Raw genomic sequence first — 27,605 nt, forward strand, 5'->3', positions numbered from 1 at the left:
CACAATGTTGTACGTTTGGTTTTTTTTATGCCTGTATACACGAAAAGTAGTAGAAACAGTGCTTTGATTTTCCACTTTGGACACAAGTGGATTCTGAAGGCAAATTGGACTTAATTCATAATTTATAAAGGTCAAAATTGAAAACTCTCAGTATTTTTCAAAATAATCGTAGTAAAATCAAAATAAATTAAGAAAAACGAAATTTTTTAAGTGAATTCAGTTTTTGACGAAATCAATAGAGTTTATTTGGTTTAAATCTTGGGACCTAAAAATGATCACCAAATGTTTATATTAGAATTTTCTGTAAATTATAAGATTTTAAAATATCTAAATTGAGCTATTTTTAAATATTTGACATTTTTGATTTTTTGTTTGTTTTTTTGCATCAAATGTCGATAATAAATGTTTTGCTTGGTCAAAAAGTTTGGAATTTGAATTCAAATATCTTAATAAGTTTTTAATCTATATTTTTTTAATTATTAAAGATGCATGATTATAGGCACACTTTTTTTATAAGTATTTTAAATTCAATTTTTGACAAAAACATTGAGTCTTCAATATTTTCGTTTAATACCTACCTATGTAGGTATAGAATATTTTTGTATTTTACTATATGCATTGACGTTTTAAAAATATTTAGATTTATTTTATACAAATTCCTATTTATAGTTTATAGTTTATACCGTATGAGTATAAATTGTTACATTAATTACTATAATAAGTAATAACTAATAGTAATATATTTTTATAACAATAGACTGACAGACAGTCTCCGCTCAGAATCGTTTTTCATACCTATATGTAATAATTTATCGTTGTATTCAAATTTAACACATGTATTACGCATGTGACCTACCTGGCGAGGTACACTCGACTCTTACTGTTCAGCCGAGCGGTTACCTACTTTCCCCCTTTATTCTGATTGTCACATACAATGCAAATGCAAATGCAAATAATTATTATTCGTATTATTTATCTTTTGCATGTTTTGTAAGTTATATAATAATTATATTATAATATGTTGTTATGACAGCGCCGTTTTCATTGAGAAAGCCTAAAGTCGAGTCGATAAATACTATGCACTGTAAAGACAACATGCACGACGATTCTCACACCTTATAATAGTTATATAACCAAAACACAGAGTCTGTGAGACACAGACCCACAAATAACTATACCTCGATAAATTATTCATTTCCCCACCCTTCTATTACTGTCCATATTATCTTGTTTGAAGACGACCGTCGCGTAATCGACCGTCACTTCTTTTTCGTTTCCCGGCCTTGAAAGTCGACTGAGACCAACCGGTGATCCATTCCTTTAGTTGTGTTTTATTTTTTTTTAATATAATGGTTTGCCGCTAGTAAGCCAATATTGGTGGCAGTGGTTTCCATTTTGATAAAAAAAAAATAATGATTTGTTATCTCGCCTGTAGGTTTCTTCTCATTTGAATCATTATTAGATTGTATTTTATTATTTTTTAAATTTTTTTAAAGATTATGTAATGTTTTTACTAGACGTCTACAAGGCCCCATTCTTAAAGTTCTTTCGTAATCTATGCTTCATAGAGACTTTTATTATTTTTATGGTCAATTATCCGCATTGAACCCGTGATGAGAGGTGTAATTATCTATATGTTTATAATAGACGATCTGAATATTATTCTGAATCTATTATATTCTTCTTAGTCCGAGTTTAATGCCTTTCGCATTCTTGGAACCAAATTTAATTTTAATAGGTATAAAAATCTCCAGTTTATTCAAACAAATCAATTGCCTACAGTTATTTTTTTTCTCTAACTCCCATCACAGACCTACTTATCTTGTTCCCTGTTCGATAAATATACTATTTCTACCACCTTAAACCATAATTATAATATATTTACAAGAACAAAAATCCTCTACGAGCCTTCGAATAATCGTGGCAAACCGTCTAAGAAATGAGGCATGTCATCTCATATTTTAAACTTTAAGCCCGCCACCCGGTATTTTGTCTATATTAAATCTATTACCCTCGAAATTAAGATGACGGACAACAGGGGTCAGGGAATAACAAAATTCGCAAATTATTGTTAAAATTTAAGTCAGCCAAAGTTTACACGGCTTTATATTTTATAATATTATTATACTAATTACATAAAATTCTCGATAAATCGCTGGTCGATTATCTGTGGTCTAGTACTCTCAAAATATGTTTCATGTGCAATATATTATATATTTGTGAAAAATAATTGTAAATTTTATATATAGTATATACTATATCCCAGACAGCAATTTTTTGTTTAATAATATCATTATAACATTATAATAACGAATAATATTAGTATAACGTTATTTTAATACTATTATAATATTATCATTACAAAATGCTGTCTGGGATACGTTATATATATATACTATATACGTATATATTATATAAATGTTTAAATAAAAATACAACGTGTACTTAGGCATTACTAATTTTCATTAAGTAATTTAATATTAATACTATTTAATATTAAATAATATATAATTTATAATAATTAAATAATAGCGTTTTTATTTCAATTTGTATTTTGTGGATTAACCATGAAATTCACTTATCCCACGGTCGCCGTGATATCCTATTCCGCGGACAGTCGAGACTTTATTGTACTAAAAATTAAAATGTGGTCGTGTTGTACACTTGTACCTACGCATCTTATGACAATATGTTATACTTATATGACATTATACTAATGGACGGAACATCTTGACAAGGTATGTGCGGGTGGTGAAGTCTCGAGAGGTTACAGTTATATTATATACAGATATTATAAGTAATAACAGTTATTGTAAAATCGAAAAATTCTAGAGCGCACGTGCAGTGTGCAAGATCAGCGGACTCACGTCAGACCGCTGGAACTACTGGCATGTTTCGTCAAGTAGTATAATGTCTATTTCAAGAAGACGCAACACCGCATTTGGCTAATGATAATATTTTGTGAATATTTTGAAATGCTTGAGTAATTAATATTTTACTTATAATATTTTATAAATATTTTCTTTTCATTATAACAAAATATTGTACTGATAGCATTTGTATTTACATTTGTATGATAGCATATAAATGTTGACTTAATATTTTTAAAAAGTTTCAGTCAAAATGTTTTTTGAAAATATATGATTAAAAAATGTCTTACAAATGTTGGCCAAAGAATAAAGTTAAAATATTTCCTAATTATTTACTATTATTAGCTTTTTTTAAATATTTTGAGAACTATATTATTTTCCTGAAAATATTTTTACCATAGTTAGAAAATATTTTTATGCTGTGTGGGATGTGTATTTTCTCCGTTTTCAAAATGTAAGACCTAGCAAAAACTGTTTTGCGCAGGAAAGAACCGAGAAAGCTATATATTTATAAGTTATAACTAAGAAACGAAATTTTCACCACATAAAAAGGAGAACTTATTCAATATCGTTTTTTATTTTTTCGATATCGGAACTACAAAAATGTTATTCAAGTTTGAAAAACCCCATCAATCATGGATTTTTAAACAACAAGAACTTTCTTGTATAAGTGATATCAAAAAAATAAAAACGATATTGCACAGCCCAAGTTTTCCTTTTTATATGGTCAAATTTTCGTTTCTTAGCTATGACCAGTGAAGTATTTTCGGCGAGTCTCGACCCTCCCCCCCCCCCCTCAGAATGGAATAATATTATTATTAATTCATAACTCATAAGTACTTTTATAGCTAGTATTATACACTTAATTATTTCTAAATCCCCCTCCCCCCCCCAAAAAAAAAACAAAAAAAAAATTGAAAATAAGCCACTGGTTATGATTGTACCTTTCATTTTGCCATGTTGCACATTTGTAAGACGGAGCCAACACATGCGGATGTGGCGTTCTCTTAACGCCCTAAACGACAGTTTTTAAAATTCCTTATGTGGCTTAACGCGAATGACTAGTAAGGCAGGAACCACAACTAATTGATTATGTGGTTACACAATATTAACCGTGTTTTTAAAGAGCAGTTTTGTTTCGTTGAACCATGTATTTGATACCATATCTACCTAATGGTTAAAGTGGAAACAAGAAAGCGTTAAGGCGCATTCACAGCTACGTCACAGAATAAGACAATCAGAATGGACACTGATTATAAAATATACGGGGAATACAGGATAAAAACTAAATCAATGCCACCATGTTTTTGGAGGACTAATCAGTGTTATTCAATTTCGAGTGTTATCAATGTTGTCACAGTATAAAACAATGAAAGTAATTTGACTAGAGCGGTGATAACAATTTGTCCTCCAAAAAGATGGCGGCCGAGTGTCCAGGGACTGGCTACATTGTGTGTCGTGTCGTGCGAGTGCTTGGAGGAAACGTTGGAGCGGCAAATGTTTTGCAGAACGAACGCCAACGTTTGAAACGTTTAAAACGTAGAAATTCGCGAGCGCTTGGTTTAGTGCGGTATTTTGTTTAACCGTGGTCGTGGTGTGAGATTTAAAAAAAAATTAATCGTGATAAGTCGTGAATTGTGATAACGATAACGGCAATAGTATAAACAAAAACAACCACGGTTCTGGTTACTAGAACGAAACAGACCAAACGCTAGAACATGGCATTTGCAATGTTTGCAAACGTTTACAGCTTCGTTTAGGTACCGGACGTTCCGAATTTCTCCGTTATCAAACGTTTGCAACGTTTGCCGCTCCTGAATTTCCTCTTGGTTATTATATGGTTACGACTGGTAACCAGTATGGTTTAAAAGTTGAGCAGTAGTCAATTCTTGGTATACTCGGTTGCAACTTGGTTATTACATGATACCAAAAAAGTAATATCTAATCAAAATACGATTTGATTGACACGACACGACACACGACGCAGTTATGAATCCGGATTTAGGCGAGGACAAGGTACAAGCATCGGATAGACAAAACTGGAGGCAAGCCTGTTTATGCCGGGTTAGTCCTAGTGATCGACTTCACCTGAGATCAAGAAAAAGTACCAAATGGTAACGTCAAACGATTTTTAGCTAACCAAACGTAACCGTGACGTTAGAATATTTCAAGTTGTACGTTGTATGGTAACTAAATACTTGATAACATTGTGATAAAATATGAAAAATTTAAAATGGTATAGACACGGCACGAAACCGGAAACGTGGAGGAGATGTGCACCCGCCAGCCGGCTCAACACGTTTCATGGACCTGAGTAAAAATTATTTAAGTAAAATAAGTGCGGTTTGACATCGCCGGATGAATACAACGATGAAAGGATGAACATATTATAACATATACGATATACCTAGGTATCATGACGATTGCCGACATACGTAACGGCACACGGCGCAATCGTCGTGGTCGTCATATATAGATGTAGTATTATCGATCACAATACTAACGTAATGAAAACGAAAGACCCGATTGTACCATATTTTCGAAATTTCGTTTACCCAAATTTTGTAGAATGAAATGCGTAGATACATAATATTCGTAATCGACGTTGGCCGTCTAGCTATCTACAAATAATTATAAGCTCTGGTACTTACCCGGTCGGCGGGGCTGCGTAGGTGATCGCGGACTTCGCACACGGCGTACAGCTTGGACGGGCGTGTCGCCGAAGAGCCAACCAACTTGGACCGGTATGGCTCGCTGTCCACGGCCGCGGTGTTGGACGATTCCTGGAGCAGTGACGATGACGACAACGGCACGACCGCGCAACACGCGGTCGCCGCGTAATTGAAGTAAAACGCCGCGGTGACCGTGGTGACGGCGGCCACGGCCAGAAACATCACCGCGGCGGTCTTCCACGTCTTCTTTACGTGCATGGCGGCCGTTGTCGATCGGGCGACACCGGTTTTGCAGCTGTTGTTGTTGTTGTTGTTGTTATGGTAGTTACATCGACCCGACGACGGTGCATGCAGTTGAGTTTTGATCCCACACCTGTAGCCGTTATTGCTGTTATTGCTGTTGCTGCTGCTGCTGCTTCCGCAGCTGCCGCTGTACCGGCGGTCGGTCATGATAACGCCGTCATCGGCGCGGTGAACAAGAAGTTATCGGGGCAGCGCCGAAATAATGTTGACCGGCGATCGTTGTTGAGGCAGCGACGTTTGGGACACCGGAGTGGTAGTTACAACTGTAGTCGTCGTCACCGTCGTCGTTGCGGGAGGCGTACTGTGGCGGCTGTCGGTGATTGAAGTGCGGTGACATGACTGCCCGATGATCACCGCGCCGCGTACTGCTGGCTCACGACCGATTCCTCACCTAGAACACGTGAAAATCAGAACCTTGGTATACAAGTGTACAACGAGTATCGGAGTATCGCGATTCGTGGTATGGCGGTGGTAACTCACGATAGTAAATTACCACGAATTCCTATTGCACTCTGCAACGCTTTACTCAATTTATCATATCGATGAATCACGACCATCTCTAAGTCAAGTAGCCACTCGAGCTGTAATTTCCTTAGAGGAGGACTGTATTATGTATTAATGTGTTCTTCAACGCGTGAGCTAGGTATGTCGAATATGTCTGAACAATATTCTCATAGATGTAATAATATTATGTAGTAAATCATAAAAATATGTAGATTACGCCCATTTTTAGGGGGAGATCGGAGTGAGTAATTGCGGCCTCCTCCCCCAGGTGGAAATTAGGGGACGGTTAATTGTTATCAGGTTTTAGAATTTTTTTTCGTGTTTAAATATAAGGTGACGCAATGTACATTTTTTTGTACCTAAAATGTATGAAACAGTTTTATCTATTCACAAGTTATCAGCTCGTTTCCTAAAATGTATAAAATCTTGGAAAATTACTATTTATTTTTATTTTACAATTTATTAAGTTATAAAAAATCATCTTAGTACCTACCACCCACAACTGTACAAATAAAAACACAAGGACTTATACTTTTATACTTTTTATTTGTTTAATACTGGAGACACTTAACAGTGGACACCAACCTAGGCTTGCTATAAGTCCCGGTTTTGAATAATATAGTGTCCCGGTATCATGATAAAGTTTTACGGGCCAATTGTCCCAGAATTAAACTTAAATTATTATTAATTATTATGTTATGGTTTTGTTTTTAGTTAAACATTTCTAGTTTAAAAATATATTGTTTTGACTATATAATTGAGTATGATTGAGATTGATTGACAAAATGTATTTTTCATTTTTAATTTATTTTTATCTGGGTTTGTTCGATTAACTGATATATTATTGTCTCGTATGAAACAAAGATGTGGAGTGAAATTTTGCTATATAAAAAATCACGTTGATACCTATCATGCATAAAATAATATTTTACGATTACTATCTAGATACCCTCACTGCATATAAGTATTTATAAGTATAAACTACATATTTAGGTGCACACTAGTGGCTGAGAAAACCTGGAGCCAGTATGCATTGTACACCCTATATCATCGTGACGGCGGCGATCATGACCTCCAGGTAATAACATAATATAATATTAATATAAAACGCAATAGTATAATAATAATATATTATGTAATATACAGCGCACGTCTAAAACTCTTAAATATACGCTTTGAAGTACTCGTCGCATATTATACTTGCACTATAATCTGCTCCACCTACAACCGCGTACCCACACTTTAAAAGTCACGGGTTTAATTTTCATACACGAGAGCACGTCATATACATATAATAAATATTATATATTTATATTATGTATAGGTATATACATATAATACATATTATATATACTCAACAATGCAATTTAAACGCCGTCCCCACCACCTCTCCCCATATGTTATCAATCGAAATTAAATTCCTGACGCGTTGAATTGCTTGGAGAAGAGTTAAAGAAAAAATCGGTCTTTCAAAATATTGCATCTGTCCCTTCAGCCACCGTTGTTCGATTAGCTATTTTGATATACCTAAATACTATAGTCAGTAACGTTTGAGACTCGAAAGTGCAGATAAATGTAAAATATAATTTCTCATATTTTATACAATCATACAGTGGAATACAGTGGAATTTCTTATTACAGAAAAATGTAATTTGACATTTGTATATAGTATGAAAACCGATAGAAAGTTGGAAAATTCAGATTTTTGGTTGGGATCGCTTGACACAGGAATCGGTTAAAGGCTAATTTTTTTTTAATATACCTTATAGGGTATAGGAACTATAATTTAAAACCTTTCTTAAACAAAAATTAACAGATTTTCATAAATATTTTTTAGTTCTATCTTCTTCTGTTTAATAACAACGCTGGACACTAGATATATCAAAACTTTCACCATATTTAGTCTTCGGTGTAATAATTAATTGGCATATATAAGCATCTTGCATCTATGACTATAATACTATATATATATAAATATGCAAACTATGATTAATAATTTATACATTTTGGATAACAATACATTTTTTTTTTTTTTGATTCGATTTAGTTATTAATTTCATTTTGATTTTTAATCCAATTCCATATACGCTGGTTATTTCCCAAATAAAACAAAACAAATTCGATTTTTCTATTAACTGACATGATTATGTTACATACCTAATAATATATGTAGAGTTTATTATTATGAATAGTATTTGATGAATATTATAAAAGTTATAAGACTGTTCCAAAATCATGATCTTTTTTTAAAAAATTAAATATGAAACACGGATAACGGTAATGAGAGAACATGACTTTAAAATAAAATATGATTTACATTCCTACCAAAAGTCAAAAAGTAAGTTTACGCCACTATACTTAGGTTTTATACATTTTATAGAAACTAAGAGTTCAATATAAATAGCTTATGACACGATTTATATTCTCAGAGAATACACAGTATACACACATTACTAGGTATATCAGGTAGAACTGTAGAAGGAAGCAATAATAAATGTTGTGCGGTAGCAATTCCTGACGAGCGTCCGGTACTAGTAATAGGTTTTTGATTTTCATCGTTTCTAACTGTTTCCGTGGACATGTATAATGTATAAGTATAATATACTCGTATATAGAATATACAGTAACGTTGCAATAAATAATAAATTTGTGGGTTTGCCTGTGACCTATATAATATTGTTATTAGGACTAATCAGTAGCTGCAAGTAGCTTGAAACAACACAGTTAAGGACTAGGGGAATGGGTATTGCTGTATTGGAATGGAACAATGATATTTTGAGGTATGCTAACATTTTATTGTTATAGTTGTATATACATTTTGATGTATTATGATTATTTTATGACTTTTTTCTCAGCGTTTTAATTTTTTAACACATTTCAGTATTTCACTACCTATAAGAAAATATACAACATTTCAATATAGTTTTAAGGTATGATTTTGTTCTTAGTCGAAGTTTTGTATACAATTCAAATAAAAACAGAATATATAATAGGTACCTCTATATATTTGAATATTAAAATATTATAGTATTTTTTTAAAAATATTTATGAGAAAGGTACCTATATAAAATCAGTCAAAAGGTCAAAAGTGAGGGGATGATCCAGCGATGCCGGCCGTTTTCGATTTAAAAAAATTTTTTGATACGAACTCGAAACTTAGACTTATTAGATCTAACCGACACGTTAATAAAAATAATAATATTAAGAACTATAGTAAATTATTTATTATTTTAATTTTTCTGAGATCTTTCACTCAGGGGACCGATATCATAAACATCTAGAGATTGTTTTAAAGTAATTTGCAATAAATATTTAAAAATCTTATATCACTAACTAAATCTTCTTTTGAGTGGTTCCTTTTGATACTTACTATAGCTACTTGATTGTTGGCACTTGTAATGTTGTACTCATAAGCGTAACTAGGGATTAAGGAAGTTAATAGGTTTACTCCTCCCCCTTCCACAGGTAAAACAAATTCTTGCAAAATAGACTTTGTCGTGTGTTCAATGTTTGTAATAATTAATAATTACATAAATTATCAATATTTTGGTTTAATGAAATATGGTTATTGGTTATTTCAGTTTTCAAACAAACAATTGCAGTGATACATGAAAATTAAAAATATTCTTGTTATTTTTCTAATACTAAGATAATTAAAACGTTCATAAGGTCAACCATGTCGTTATAGATTCAGTGATCTAGGTATACCAAGCATAGAAAGAAAATAATGATAGTGATATTTTAAAAGTATTTCATAATTCATCTTAAACACCTACAGGCGTAACACCTAACAGGCCTAACACATTGTACTTATACAATTACAAAATATTAAATGACGAAATTACATTGTAAAATTTAAAATATATAATTATTTTACTGTATAATATATTATATTTTTGAGAATTATTTGTAATGACGAGTGGTGGGGGGAGCTTTTGGCTCTATGACTCATTTTAAACTTTGTACACCTACAGGGACTAAACTGGGTAGTTCGATAGTACCGTACCTAATATGAGTCATTTGATATTTGATTTCAGCACAGTTGCAACTTGTTATAAAATATAATGGTCTCACGTTTTCGCTGTGGCCAGTGGTTATAATTATGGCGTATATTAGTATATTTGTCGGGCCGTCTACCATACTCGATAGGAAATTAGGTATTGCGCGCAATCAAATTTTAATTATAGCTTAAATAGTCAGCACTCGACGAAAACTGGCATTTAACAATAATCGTCTTTTCACAGATCATTCCATTTAGATTCTAGTGGAATGATTGACGAGGGGTTTAGTGTATATATATAGTGAAAGTATATTATGTTTTTTTTTGGTTTAACGTTCCGATCGTAAATCTGTTCACTAACGCCAGCTGCGGTGTACCTACATATATATAGCAACTCATATGATGGTACCGCAATGTTAGCCACCGCATACCGAAAAACCAGCAGAAATTCCACAGCTTATATTATTATAACGTTGTACCTATAGGAAATTGTAGATATATATTATGTAGGTATGTGTATGTGTGTGTTAATTATAGCTAATAGCAGTTATATATTAAATGTCCCATCGTTTATAGAACATAATCTACTTGACATTGAACATATTTTAATTCAGTGGAACCGCTGGAACCTTTGTATAGCGGACATTAAATACAATAATAACACTATCACGATTGGCGTTGAATCAATTATATGGGAGTATCCAGAGTTTTTTTTTAAAGGGGATGGGCCAGCTTAGTAAGACATTTTCAGTAATTTTCAAAATAATTGGGAAAAACTAAAAAAGTGAAATATTTATAGGATGCAAGTTTTTAACAAAATTATATCATTTTAACTGATAAATATATATATATGATATAATTTTTAAGTCTTCTAACTATTTGAGCTGTTTATAGACATTTTTGAAACTTGAACATTTGCATATGTTAAAATAGCGTTTGAAGTTTAGTTTTCAAAATCACGAAAATGTACAAATTATTTTCCTGTTGAAAAATTATACAATTTTTGATTTTTATAACTATTACTATAACTTATAAGGCTCAAAAATATAATACAATCTTCCCAATAAGATTTTTTTAAGAACCTATAATTATAAAAATATATTTATGTAATTTTTATGAGCGTTCAAAGTTTAAATGTTGATGGAATTGCATATTTAAACAAATAATAATGAATTTTCTCTATAAATTTTAGTTATTTTGTTGCAATTCATAAAACGTTGATAGTTTTTGATCATATATAGAGACTCAGCGACGAAATAGTTGCCGATTAACCACGAGTGTATATACTATATACTGATGTACTAGAATTTAAAATATAAACTTGCAGTGCCTGAAATGTCTTAGGCTGTGCACCAATTTATAACCATAACATGAAATTTCTGTCTGTGTATAATATAGGTAGTTATCTAGGTAGACATCTGAAATTATAAAATTGAACTTTCATAGATTTTTAATACTCAATCCATTCTGTAACTTAATAAATGATGTGTCAAATATTATATTATATTGTTATTTACTGCACATAATCAGAGTATCAGACGAGAGGCAGTCCTTATATAATAACTAATACTTAATTAATAATAACTGTGCTGAAGACTTCGGTTTATAATAATATGTAAAATAAATAGTGCGCATAGAACAATTTTCTCGGGAGAGATCATCATCACACACACATTACACACAGTAAAATTATATATATATATATATATATACATATAGGATGTCATTTAAAACAAAACATAATATTATACTGTACGCAGCCAAAAATAATATCACACCACGCGTTAACCCGTGGAACCTACCACTATGCGTGACGAGCTGTTATTATATATATCACGATATACCGTTCTACATATATAGTGTGCCATTATAGTGCTGCAGTGTAGGCCAAGATGGTAATGGTTTATAGACCGTCACAGAGGTGCGAATGACAAAACATCATTAAATAATATTATATATTTAATACTCGCGGCTTAAGTGTTCTATATTATTATTTCAGACATTCATAATAGCCAAGTTATGGAATGTATAATAATATTGTATTTTATGAAATAATATTATGTCGATGCATTGTGGTTAATGACTTAATGTGACTATGTCATAATCTGTCGATTCCGGTGGTAGACAAATTATATAGTCAATAGGTACCGGTTTACAAAAAGGAAAATAGTAGAATGATTTAATTTCTATAATATTTTGAATAATGACGAAAGGAACATTTCATACTTATTTCATCTATTTTAGAGAGGTAACTATGTATTTAATGTTATACGATAGTCTCGGATAGTGTATACGGAGGCAATGCTTTAAAAATGATAGTTTGAAACTTTCAATGAAATTTGTTTTTTTCCTAAATCGGACTAAAATATCCTAATAATTAGGTATTACAATCTATTCGTACACTTCTAAACGTATTAATATACGAGAACGATAACACAAGTATTGTAAGTATTATAAAAGCATGAATGATAAGTAAAATAGTTTACCTATAATCATTTGATTTTATCTACCTCCGAGAAAATTTTCGTAAAACACTCGAGTACAATAATAAGTAACAGATTAGTTTTTGAGAGAAGTTGAACAAGCTGGCGCGTGCAAACTGCGAAGTTCTGCTGATGTAAATTTGATCGTAAAAATAATGTCAACTCTATAGGTATTTATCGAAACTATAGTAATATTATATAGGGTTAAGGCAAATTTCCCCTAAGCGGTGGGTTATCGGCAAAAATTTTACAGTTACAGTAAAATATTTATGTTTCATACACGAGTATATTATTACATTGTCATAACATATTGTTCTATATAATATAATATATACGTGCTATTGTACTGCAGTACCGCTTGCGGTGTAACGAATAAGCTCCGTCGCCACAATATAATATAATAATAATAATATTAGAAATCTAAATATTATTAATTTATGTATATTATAATAGTATTGATAGGTACTCGTACAATAATATGTATGCTATCTACTGTAAATATTTTATCTACCATCATTTATTGATATTTGTTTAATATGCTATCTACAAATGAATTCATCTATTTGTACAATTAATAGGTATGCCAGGATCTCCCATTTTCTCATACGTTTTTTAAATTCAGCTACCACTTAGCTACGTTTCTACATATAAATACTGTTTTACGTCTGTACCAGTCGACTATTATAGTAAGTATTGGTCTTGATATTTGTGTAAACGCTTCAGCTTGCGTTACCTTTATTTGAAATATACAATTCCAGACATGATATATCTACGCGACATCGAACAAATTTAAACCACAATAATTATACTTTTCATTTGTATCGTAAGCATTTTTTTTGCGTATAGAGTGAAATGTTTGGCTCTCTTTTTTAGTACATTATGGTTTCCAAAATATTTTCTACTGAATCTCGTTTTCTACTACTTTTAAGAACGTATTTTAATTCACCACCACAAACTGTTTCACTGTTAATATTATAATACCTACACGTTTGTTCATTGGTAATCTAATAAACCACGTATTTCTAAAAAAACGCAAGTCTCTTCATTTTTAATGACATGTCGATACAATTAATAGATCGTAGCCAAAACATTCATTTTAATAATTAAGAAATAATAATAATATTATAACAGTTAATAATACAAACTCTCACAGTTAAATCGCATATCATCCCATACGACTCACAAACATAGACTGACAGACTAATTGCAAAGTGATAGAGTATATTATATCTACAGCCATACAGTATAATACGATTGGTACCAAATACCGATAAATATTGGTAGATACCTATAATTTTGTAGACAGCATATTATACTAAAGCATCAAACGTGCAGTAGATAGTATATCGTTGTATGAGTACCTACTACCTATTAATGTATACGATGAGTATATTATAAAATATACAGTAGAAATCGTGTATTATGCCATTCAAGGGACCAGGAAAAATAGGTCATAATAACCGATGATCATAACATTGATAATAACTAACGTTTAATAAAAAAATTATTAGAAAACAGTATAGGTACATTACCTTTTTTATATTTTAATCGCAAAATGTTTACTCTAATTACGTATATTATTAGAAAGTAATAGTTATTAGGTACATTTTAAAATAAAAATCTTTTATTTTAGTTCCTATTTTTTCTAATTTTGTTTTTGAACTTATATTATTAAATATATTAATGACCATACATTATTAGGTACTGATTGTTTGATATTTTGCCTTATGGCTTATATTTAAAATTATCATTGTCATAGACTGTCGAAATAATATGACCCACCATCGTTATAAGTAAAAAATTAACTGTTTAAATTCACAAAAAATTAAAATAATTACATCCATATAGGGTATACTTTATAATATTATAAGAACGTCATACCAACAGACAGGTAACATTTAACATGGTATAAAATATAATAAAGGAGTTTTTCCATAGGACCTTTAATTTCAGGTCATTAAACACGGTGCTGTATATGTCACTTCAACCGATGTCATTACAAACGATTTCTACTGTACACATATATATATAATATGTATGTTATGCATATATTGCTGTTTACCGTGTGATCGAATCCTGTTATATTTCCGACGATAAAACACTGAAAACGGTGGCGGCAAGTAGCGCTCGGAGTTCGAGGCGGCGTTTTTGAGCTTACCGCGCGTGTAGTTTCCCCACACCGTACATTACGTCATGCAGTGTAATATTATATACACACAGACGACAGAAGTCGGCGCGGTGGTCTTAGAATACTTAGATACGACTGCAGGCCGTGAAACTTTTTACAAAAATCTGAAATTTCAATTCTTCCGTCGTCTTCGCCACGGGTCGCGGACGTCCTGCGCGCGTTATTGCGCAAGTATGATATTAGTATTATAATAATTATATAATATTATACCACCGATGTCATATTGTAATATAATATAATATTTTATTGTAACTATATAGGTAACCGCGATTAACTGAACGCCTCCGCCGGAGATCCGGACGGTGTGTGTGTGAGTATGTGTGTGACGCGTGTGTGCGCTCGTCTCGCGTGTACCGCACTAGCTCCTAATATTGTAATAACTGTCTGCTGCGCCGCTGTCTATCCGAGTGCGGCCATCATGATGCAGTCCGGCGATGGCGCGGGTCTAAAAATAAATTATCGTCGCATCTCCTCGTCTATGTAGACTGTAGAGCAAACGGCTGCCGGAGACGGTGCCACGCGCGCGTTTACCGGCTCGGCGCGGCGGTGGTGCCATGGCGGCGAGGAGGGAAAAATTAAGAGAGACAGAGAGAGAGAGAGAGATGGAGAGAGGGAGAGAGAGAGTGAGTGAGTGAGATAATGAGGTTGAGGGTGACAGAGAGGGTGATAAAAAGATGGAAAGAGAGATGAGCGAGTGGTGTTTTTTACCTACTTTTAACTTTATAGATAGAATAAATACGTGCACGGGGGACATTGTAATAAGCTGGTCGTGAGGCGAGTGTATTATTATTATTATTATTATTATACGTTGTCACCGACGAGATGCCGTGCAGAGCTGAGGAGGGGAGTCGGATCTCTGCAGCGCCGACGGAAGCTGCTGCTGCTACGACAGCCGCATATAACACGCGGTGGTGGTCCAGCAGCCCGATATCCTTTGGCGCTCGTCTACTACAGACCACGATTCTGGTATAATATTTAAATCGCATATCGCATATTATCATATTATGTACCTATATATAAATAATAATATTATACTATCATATTGTACGTTATTGAACCGCGATAACCATGGTAGGTAGGTATAACGACACTTTAATTCAATATATGTACATAACATATGATACAAGCCAAGTAGGAAATTGGTCATTTTGAGAAATGCCCGGGCAATGCCCTAGATACGTGTGCCAAGTAAGAATTTATTATCAAGTATTTCTCATAATTGATAATAGAGCATCTACGTCCAATTATTTTTCACAATAAAAAACAAAATATACAATAATCAAGTACAACATTATTATTATCTATATACCTACGTATTCATTAATCTAAATTATTTACGTCGGTAGATACTTAAATATTTAAATAATGACATTAAATATTATGCTGAACTAATACACCTACTTACCTTATGTATTTATTACAACATATTTTGTATAACATTGATTTCCATAATATTGCCTGATTATAAATTTTCTATTACTCTTTCAACTGCACCTACTGATTGTACATTTGTGTGCGCAAGAACACAATATTTTATCATATTATTATAGTATTATACGTTATTTGAAGTTGCCCTTACATGTTCTCGCAATGCAATTTTTAGTTTTTGGGACATTGTTCGTATTTAGGAAGAAATCACGTAAAATAGTTAACTGATTCCGAGTATATTATTGTGCCAATATTCAATTTTGATGTACCAATTTCATAATTATATTATCATCAAAATATGACATGTACTTACGATTACAATAATATAAAACAACAACAAACAATACATAATATGTATATTATATACATAATATGACATATTATGTCGTGTTAATCCATCCGAAGAAGCATCGAATATATTATAGAACGTTTAACAATATATATATTATATATATTTTTGATAATTGTTATCGAAAGAAGTCTATTAAATAAATACACTTAATATTATGGTAATACACAGTTAATTTGATTGTCGTTAGAAATTGACAATTGTACATGCCCAGGTATACATTGAACAATAATTATTAATCAACTTTTTTCAGGCAGTTAGTATAAAAGGTGCAAAATGTACGCAATACCAATGGACATTGTGCACATTGCATGTTTCATTATAATAAACTAATAATGCAAATCGTGTACTGTAAATGTCACTGTCAACGTGCAGTAAATTAGTATGTTTAATATATGTATCTACTGTATAGTACGGTAGTCGGAAAGGTCGAATCGCACTTAAATTTATGTCGAATTGTACTGGGGTAAAAAAAAGGTTATTTTCGATGTTCGGAATTGCCCGAAAACCATTCACGTAAATGTTTTTATTTATAAAATGTGTAATTATCATATACAATTAAATCCGGAGTCGGTTTAAATTACGTCCCCCTAAAAAGGTCACAGTTATATACTGAGTAAATTATGGCCCGGGATATTATGTTTATTTCCAGTCGGCATAACAGTTAATATTCTTCTTTAAAAACGTAATTCTGGAAAACGAAGTTTCACATATGTATGTGGAGTCAAAATACATCCAAATACAACATAAAATAGATCAAAATATATCTATTACCTATGTGCGGAAACCAGCATAAAAAAAATATATTTTTGGCGGTCCAGTTATTTCCCCTACACGGGCCGCCTATTGCCGACCCCTGCCATAACTGATACGTATTGATCAGCTTCAGCAGTCAGGGAACAAAAGCTAAAACTTACGGAAAAAGAAACATAAAGCTAACAAGAAATAAATATAATATGAATTGCGACCAAAAAATAAATACTCTTTTGGACTTTGTGAGGGAAGTATCTTAATATTACAAATTTTGATAAGTTGTAATTACTAGTTTATTGTTATTAATGCATCGTTTAATCATACAAATTTTTACTAATACATTATTCATACACTTTTTATCAGATATTTTATTACTTATTTTCGATATTAGGTACACTTTTTAAGCACAAACAACAAACTCAATATTTTTAACCATATCAATATATTTTATTCAATAAATATATTATTATGGTAGGTTTGGATTGATAACCAAACTTGAGTGTTATTTAAATATTTTGGTTTTAAGTAAAGAGCTGTAGTCTGTAGGTACCTTAAATAATTAGGTTATTAAATAGGTCAATTCCCTCTAATACTAAAGATAATAAATATAAAAAAGTATACAATATTAGGTCTGATGAACGCAAATTTACTATATTGCACGTGGATCAAACACATATAACAAACAGTGCGCTGACATCCTCTTAAGAGTAAAAATAACAAGTTTCATACATCTTAATTAATAATAAGAACCGTCATTATTCGTGAAAATACTCACCTTCAAAAAAAATACAAACTTAATATGCAAAAAAAAAACTTTTGATCTTTATACATACGTTTATCTTTATACATAATATGAGTATATGTACAGATACGATGCTATTTCTATATCTCATCCGGGCTGTGTTCCATCTAAAACGGTGTCCCAACAAACCTGTCTAATCAACGTGCAAAAGATGACCCAACAAAATTAAATTTTAAAAATCTTGATTTTATTTGCCACAAGTCGTTCGATCAGTATTGTGAATGGTATATAGGCCAGACTGCCAGAGTAATAATGTGTAGGTACTAATTTAAAATTCATTTTTCACATCGAATCGGTGTCATATTGCAGTAAATGTTACTTGAAATTTAGTCGTACAAATGTTAATATTACGTACTAAATAACTTTTAAAAAATAAAAATCCAAAATTAAATTTCTGTGGTGAGGAGGAGGATGTTATTAGCACTGTATAATTATTAAATGTAGGTGGTTGTCACTTGTCATTGGGTGGCTACTTTTCTCACGTGTCTCATCACTCTTGTGTTATAAATATACATATATATTATCTGCATAGGTACAGGCTTCTTGTTATAAAGCAATTGCAGATTGTTTTTTAAATAAAGTCATGGTTGAAATATACAGGTTATTGCATATTGACTAGGATTGTTATTTTCAGAAACAAAATGGCTGCTTAAAGGGATATCAGAAATAAAATTTTTTCTTATCATCAAAAATACGCTGACGAAAACTAACAAATTTAAAATGTTTAAATGTGTTTTCACTTTTTAGCGTAACAATTTTATTAAACCTCAGAAAAAATTAAAAGTACAAATAATTATTTCCTTTTTTAAATAAAGCTATTATTAAGTTATACTATTCTAGCTATATGCCTATATTCCTTTTGCGCTAAAACTTATCTATAGACTACAATTACAATTGTGAGCCAAAAAAGTTTACCAGATTTAAATTATAAAAAAAAAACGCAGGTAAAATGCCAACAATATTAATACCTACCCACATAAGAAAATATATTTTCCATATTATAATAGGATACTTTTTTCAACTTTCAAGTAATATGAAAAACAATTAGTTGAATGTCAATGTTTATTACAATTTATAATTGAGGTAAAAATGAACTCTTCAATTGACACAGGTGTTAGAAAAAACGTCTAGAAAATAACTCTTAACATAATATAAGATAAAATATTTTACGAAAAAAAAAACTTACAATTTTTTTCTATTAATTTCTAGTGTATCTCAGTCAATCTCGCGATATTGTATTCGAACAACTGTCCTATACAAGTATGCAACTATGATGAACATTTTGAAATAACTCAGTCGTAAATTCGTAATAATAATAGAACCGAACGACGAATATTAAGTCTTGGCGGTCTTGCCCATGTATATACCTGGTATAAATGTGTATAATGTATATTATATACTTCTTATATAATATATTATAATAATGTAGGTACCAAATGCGTAGACCTCGACGTTAATCGACTTCGTTTTAGACGCTGTACAATATTATAATGTGTATATTATGGGTACACGCTGCACCAAGAATACAAGACATCGGCTTTTCGTATTATTATTATTATTATTGCGATGACTAGGCGACGATGATAAATGAAAATCGACGACGTTCAACCGACGACGTGCGCACATGTATATTATGACAGTCGTATGTATAGTAATAATATATTATAATATTGTAATATTTAATTGTAAATCATTATTATAAGATATGAAAAGTTGAGGGACGTCAGCTCCGACCACAGCCGCGGGTGCTACGTATATACTATTATATATAGTATACTGTATATACGCGTGTATATCTATTATCTATACGACTATTATGGTATATATATCACTATTATACCAACTTTGCAGATATAGGTATAAGGTGATTTTTTTTATCATTTGACGCTCAATTTCTCGCGGTTAATTTATGTTTTTGAAACTTTTTTTTTTTTTATTCTTATTTATAGGAATTAAAAATAAATAATGCAAATATTAATCAAAATGTAACGTTTCTATTATAATATTAACGGTATTGTTCGGATTTTTTTTCATCGAAGTTTTGTGCGACTTCGTATGATTTGTACTGATGATCGTACATACAATTTTTCACTCTCTCTCAAACACTTAACTTTTTAAGTCATAGATGGTTGTTTTAAAAAAAATAATGCAGTCAAATTTGAAATTAAAAAAAATTTGTTTTTCTGCACATAAGCGTGGGAAAAAAAGGTTAACAATTTGAATTTTTTAAAAATAAGTTTAATATCAAGTCAGTTATGCAGTATAAAAACCAGTATCAAATTAAATGTCATCCAACCGAAATATTTAGTGTTTAGGTACCATAAATCGTGATCATACTGTATTAATATGACCATAATGCGTTTTATGATTATTATTTATTATTATTATTATTTTCAATATTCTATAAAACGAGGACAAGGACATTTCATTTCATGTATTGAAGACGACTTTACAGAGTTTCAGTATAGTGGGCATTATACATACAAGTATACGGTAAAGTAAGAAGTTCGAGTATTATATAAAATTGATCATAATATTAAAGCTCCGATAAATCTTATTCTAATGAGTGGATTGTATCGAATTGTAAAATAATTTACAGATCGTGATTTGTTACACTGTGTAAGTAACTTTAGAAAATTAAAATTTCTAGTAGGTAGGTAACTCGTAGCATATCGTCGAGTGTACCAAAATATAATATATCATTGCCTGTATGAGATTTTCAGCTATAAAATACGTCGGTTGTCGAATATCATAAACTATATAACATATTATTATTATTGTTAATTGTTATTATTACAATAATTAATACATTTTAATCCTATTGCTTTAGTTGACTCTCGACGAGACGATAAACAATATCGCAATGCTGACGTTCTGAACGTTATAATAGCATAATATATAGGTATTATACCTACCAATTGTCAATATACTATAATTTAATGTAAGGTTATACTGTGTGCATCCGTTAATTAATATGTACACACGCGCGCATTATTATATATTATCGTCGTTGAATTAAATTATTATTACTATTATATATCATTGTATATATTATATTATAGTACCGGTTGACACAACAATTTTTTAAACAACCACCCGTCGTCTGATTATGTGTATATATAAATGAAAAAAAAACTCTCACACACACACACACACACACACACACACAATAAACTAGCGCAAACACGATTTCGCACGAGACTGCGTACCTATATTATAACAATAATATCCAGAGGACCATAGTATAATAGGACGGCGCGAGGTGACTGTCGTGGTACAGTGCTGTTGTATAGTCATTACTGGCCGACGGCGTGTTTGCGAATAGTGCATTCGACGACGAGTATCATACGTATGGGTTATATACCTACCTACCTACGATATATAATATAATATTATAAAATATTATAACGAAATAATGCAGCAACGACAACAATGTAAAACGAAACAAGTATAATAATATACAACTATATTATAATATTATTTATACGAAACGCCCGTATACGATGTAGGTATAATATATTAAGTATAAAAACATATTATGTACCAGGCGGTGAATGTAAAAAGTATATTTAAAGTAATACTATGTGGTGTTCGTAAGCCTAGTGTCGCAGTGGCGGATTTATAGATATAGATAGGATAGATAGGTACCCAAGTATAAAATACCCGGGCTGCAAATGTCATAACTTATTTCATATAGCCAGTGCAACGAGGGCCCCCTGCTGATGATGCAATAGAAAATTAAACCGTATACTATACGCTATATACTTGTATTATAATGTATTTCGTATAAGTGTGTCTTAAATTTTTTAAACATTTTTATGAACCTAATAAAAAATAAGGAAATATTATATTTTTTACTTCTCGTTCTATTAATAATTCGTCCATTTTCGAAATAAAATATTTAATAATTATCAGAGTTTATGTATGGTAAAAGAATATTTGCCGCAGTAGTTCTCAATTAAAAACCATTGTCACATTATGTATTTATTTATCGTACATGGCCGGATTATGAAAACAATTCGGCCCGGGAAAACTATTTGACCGACCTTCACATTTTGTTCGTCATGGATAAATGTCGTTATTTTGCTTAGGATATAAATGCGCATCCTTATATTTTGAAGTAACATACACTATTATAGAACATGGTTCCTCAAATAAGTAATCACTCATATTTTGCACTTAATGCAAACAAAATATAATATTAAATTTAAAAAAAACCCATTCATTTTTTTATCTATAAAATCGCTTATTTTTAAAATGTCAATATAATGTCTTCAACATCAATATTTAAGTATAGGTATTAATATTTACAACCATAAAGCAGAAATGCTCTTTCACTATTAATTATAATATAAACGAACCAGTGACGTATATACGAATTATATTCACTATGGGCCGATTTATCAGTCATCACTAGACAAGCATAGCACGACTAACATGGCCATAATTATACATTTTTTAGGGTGGTTATAATTATGACATTTAAATATATACAGTACAAATATAAATTGCGCAATTTAATTTTATAATTCCTATGTAAAATTAATTTTTTGGTTCTTTTTTTAAAAATAATGACAGTGTCATTTATATATTTTGATGTTATCTTACTATGAATTTAACATCAAAGTCAATAAGTCATCAAAGCAAGTACTGACAATATAACATTTCCTAGTTGATTCCTCAAAAACGATTTTAATCAACCGGCTAACTTAATCATGGTGAAAAACTGTAAACAGTGCAAATATACATGCAATGGTTTGATTGAACCTGCAATTTCATTATGGGCCACCCCTCTAAATACGCCACTGAAACGAACATACTTAGTGGCGTATTGGGGTCTATTATCTTTTTGAAGGATAAATGAAAATAAAAAATAATATAACAGTCCACCATCAGCCGTGGTTGGCCGGGGAAAAAAATCCCGATATTCCTCCGCCGGTATAGCCGCGGTCACTGGACACGCAGTAGATATACATGTCAGTATAGTTAACACAGTATGTAGAATAAAATAAACTCATTATAAAATCTCGGGGAAAAATGTTGATGAATTGTCTTAAAACGGATATGTACAGAAAAACGAGAATCACACAATCGCATGATAATATACAATAATAGAGTTGAGGTATATAGGTACCGAATAGAGAAATCGTAAAACGTTTCACAAAATGTCATATTATAAAACATTTTTTTTTTTACAGGCGCCATCATATCTGCCCGTTCTTTGCCCGTTAAATGCGCAACTGCAGTCATTATTCACTGTACACTATATTATAGTTGCAGTTGTATTATAATTGCGGTAATTAGTACATTACATACCATTATTAAGTATGTAGTGTATAATAACGGTACAAGTGGTTCAAACATAATATACGTGCCTATATTTTGCTTGCGTAACGAAATAATGACCCATCGCACGCTTGAACGCAGGATGCGCTAGCAACACACACACACACACACACCCACATACCCACACGCACACACCCACACGCACACATACACACATAGCTGCACAAGTACACGACCGTCTCGTCGGTCTGTTGTATACCTACTGCAGCGGGTGCGTATATAATATTATATGTTCGAATCGAGTTCTCAGATTTTATTCATTATTCGCGCCAGGTCGGCTACGATAGTATTATTATATTACACATACTCGTATACACATAATATCGTTATAAATACACTATTAATGTGCAGTGGCCGGGATGGGCGTATACCCGACGACAGAGCCGAGTCGCGCCAACCGGATATAATAATGCGATCCGCATACACATGTTCTACGGTCACTTATAATATCATGTTTTTTATATATATAAGTGAATGCGAGTTGTGAGCAGTAGAGATGCGCATTGGTAAACGAATTCGTTATATCATAGATTAGGACAAAGTTATAATAATACACGTCGTATTTTCAGGACCAAGTTCACAAGCATGTTTGACTCCGCAGTATACTGAACTTGTATAATTCTAAAAAAAAAAAGTTGGCGAAAATTTAACTCTTTTCATTGTTTATATATTATACATTATACCTATATGGTATTAACAATTGTCCTAGTCGTGTATGATGTGTAAGATAGGATTATATGACTATCCGATTATCTATATTATGTTGTTACAAGTTAAAGTTATAAATGTAGGAATAAATGTAAATGTATAACCATTAATTATAAATACTATTACTATATAGATAATCAATGGTGTAATAATAATAATAATAATAATAATAATAATTATAATAATTATAATAACCTGTGTCCCTATTATGAATTACCACACAATTAATTTATACACTTTAAGAGGGTATTTGAAATATTTTGAATTCAGAAATAACTTTGAAAATTATTAATTAATTTACTTGTTTCGTAATATTTAATTAAATTTATTTTACTAAACATAATTATTTTTTTTTATGTATATTACATAATATTACGTAGGATACTTAAAAAAAATTAGAAATAAAAAAAGAGGTAATAAAGAGGCTATTGGAAATAGGAAATCACTTTTGAGACTGATGAATGATAATTATTAATTAATTTACCTATTTCATAATATGTAATTACATTTATTTTTCTAAGCATATTTTTTTTTTATATGTACCTATATAATGTCCGTATGCATATTCAATTTATGTGTCAAATAAGACAATTTAACATCTCTTATGTGACACATATATTTTCTATGCATACGGACATTAGTACCTATATTACATAATATTATGTATGGTATTAAAAAAAATAGAACTTAGAAAGAGGTACCTACTAAAGAGGGTATTGGAATTAGGAAATAACCTTTGAAATTGATGGATGATAATTATTAATTAATTTACTTTTTTGTTATATCTATGTAATTAGCAATTATATTTATTTTCTAGACATAATTATTTTTTTACATGTATATTATGCATTATGTTCCATATTTATAAAAATTAGAACTAAAAAAGAGGGAATACGCTGTAGGCATACTCGACAACATAAAGTTTTTGTAAGCATACACACATTTCTGCTTTAATCGAGAAGACTGCATGCAGTACATAAGATTTCCGCTGTGATATATACGTCCCACGTCCAGATGACCACATTTTAGCCCTAACAATGACCAATATGCATATCTGATATTGATACAGTGATACTTTTCTAGTATATCAAATAATATGACTATATTATAATATACATCAGCGCCAATTATAGAAGGGAAGTGACTTGGAGGTGGATGTCCCCCAGTTAAAAAAATAGTATAGTTAGTACCTACTAAGCATAATAATATATAATTTTTAGAAACTAAACTCAGTAACAATTATTGAAAAAATAATTGTTTTTGTAATAGGTACCTAAAGTTTTTATTAATTATTTTATGATAAATAATATAAACACAAACGATAAGAAGGAATTTTCGTATTTATTCATGTCATGTATAATGTGATTAGAAAACGCGCTGTCATGTTATATGTAAATTATAATGTGTTGTAAGTAATTTAATTTTTAATGTCTTTATTCAAACTATAGAGTAATATATTACTCTATGATTCAAACCTGATATATAATAAGCGATAAAATTATAACGATTTAGACTTGTTCATGTCCATGAACTAAGATAAACCATGAATCTCAATATCTCATGATCACGCCTCCTCCCACCGGTCAACACCTAGTGATCGATTTACGCACCGAAACAACATCACATCAAAATATATTATAATATAAAAATGTAATATTTTGTATTTGTATATCCGATAACTATAGTCGTTGAATTGGGAGTGTGAGGGGTACAGACCCCAGGAATTTTCAAATTATTATTATGGACTTGAGTCTCACCAAAAAATTTTGTGATATTTATGCCAATCATAAAAAAAATATGTTTTTCATACATAGAACAATATTTTTTGGTGGGGGAAATATTTCCCCCAGGTTATGACGATGGCGGTACAGTGGGTGAAAGTTCGTAGACCAAACGACTTAATTAAGTAGTTTATTACTATTACATCTCTATTATATCTTCATGTGGAAGTCTACGACTTTTATTTTATATCAACTGCGAAAATCGAATCTGGATTTTTTCGCACATGTACGTGATACGAAGTAAACACTTTTGCAACAACTCAAAAAATTCATATTATTATTTATTATTATGTTGTAATATTTCTGCAGTTATAGTAAGTCGGAAGTTTACAAGCATGTCTAGTAAGGTCGCAGAATCTAACGACACTAAACACTAGACACACCAGACGTTTCCGGACATACATATTATACGATATACATATATACATATTGCATACATCATAATATATTACGTATTTCTTTAGTTATTGTTGTGAATTAATATAAAACACAATTTACGTTACAAGTTACAACGATAAATGCACACCTATAATAATTATTGGTATATCTAATATAAATTTAATATTAGGTATACCTGATATGTTATTATTTTCGATAAAACTGGATATTATTATTATTAATATATAATAGTACTAATAATAGCACTTCGTTGATCGTTAAGAATGTCTATAAAATTGAAAATGTGTGTTCAATTCGTCATTATTTTAATACCCGGCGTAGTGATGTTCAAAACTTCCCGTGACTAATTCTCGTGGATTTACGTCATTTTGATCTCCATTAAAGATTTTAACAGTCATAACAAAGGTTAGTGGTTAGTAATCACACTCATTTGAATGGTTTTGACCAAGAGGTTTAAAAATTAAAATTATATTCAACCGTAATTATTATTTTAATTTTTGAACCAACAGCAACCCTTTGATAAACAAAAATATATTACCTATTTATTATTATTATTTCTGTAAAAAATTCTCAAATTTGCAAAAAATAATCAAGGGCCACTTATCGATATATAATAATAGGTAGCCTTGGTTTAGAGTAACTTTTTGATATTAAAAAAATGTTTAAAATCGGTTAAGCAGTTCCAGAGATTACACCGAACAAACAGTTTTTCTTCATTATATATTATACATAGGTATATATAATACACCAAAGAATGTGTGTTAATTTTAATAAATTTAACAGATAATGAAAAAAACCGAAAATATAACTGTTTACTAAATAACTATATATCCAGTATTCCTGTGTCTAAGAGGTTAGTATTTACTATTTTACTGTATACAATAAATATAATATATTTTAATTTATTGTATTATACTGTATAATATAATAAATTCGTATAAAAAACAAAAATAAAGATTATAGGGTTGCGTGACTCGCCCACATTTTATATATTTATAATTTATAAAGTGAAATGATTC

At 30.9% G+C, this 27,605-nt stretch overlaps 1 protein-coding gene across 2 annotated transcripts in view; it reads right to left on the bottom strand.

Annotated features, from left to right (window-relative positions):
- The window catches only part of LOC100161409 (galactosylgalactosylxylosylprotein 3-beta-glucuronosyltransferase S), a 44,751-nt gene that overhangs the window by 11,166 nt on the left and 5,980 nt on the right, over positions 1 to 27,605 (bottom strand). Inside the window, exons 1-2 of one of the 2 annotated variants that reach the window (XM_001947702.5) lie at positions 14,895 to 15,431; positions 5,522 to 6,236 (exon numbers count right to left, since the gene is read on the bottom strand). In XM_001947702.5, the coding sequence (XP_001947737.1) occupies positions 5,522 to 5,992 (471 nt within the window). In that variant the 5' untranslated portion in view covers positions 5,993 to 6,236; positions 14,895 to 15,431. Of the gene's footprint in view, positions 1 to 5,521; positions 6,237 to 14,894; positions 15,432 to 27,605 lie in introns of those variants that run through there. The other variant, XM_008185739.3, reaches the window with a different exon arrangement.

Source organism: Acyrthosiphon pisum, chromosome X (genome assembly GCF_005508785.2).
Source record: "Acyrthosiphon pisum isolate AL4f chromosome X, pea_aphid_22Mar2018_4r6ur, whole genome shotgun sequence".
Taxonomy (NCBI): domain Eukaryota; kingdom Metazoa; phylum Arthropoda; class Insecta; order Hemiptera; family Aphididae; genus Acyrthosiphon; species Acyrthosiphon pisum.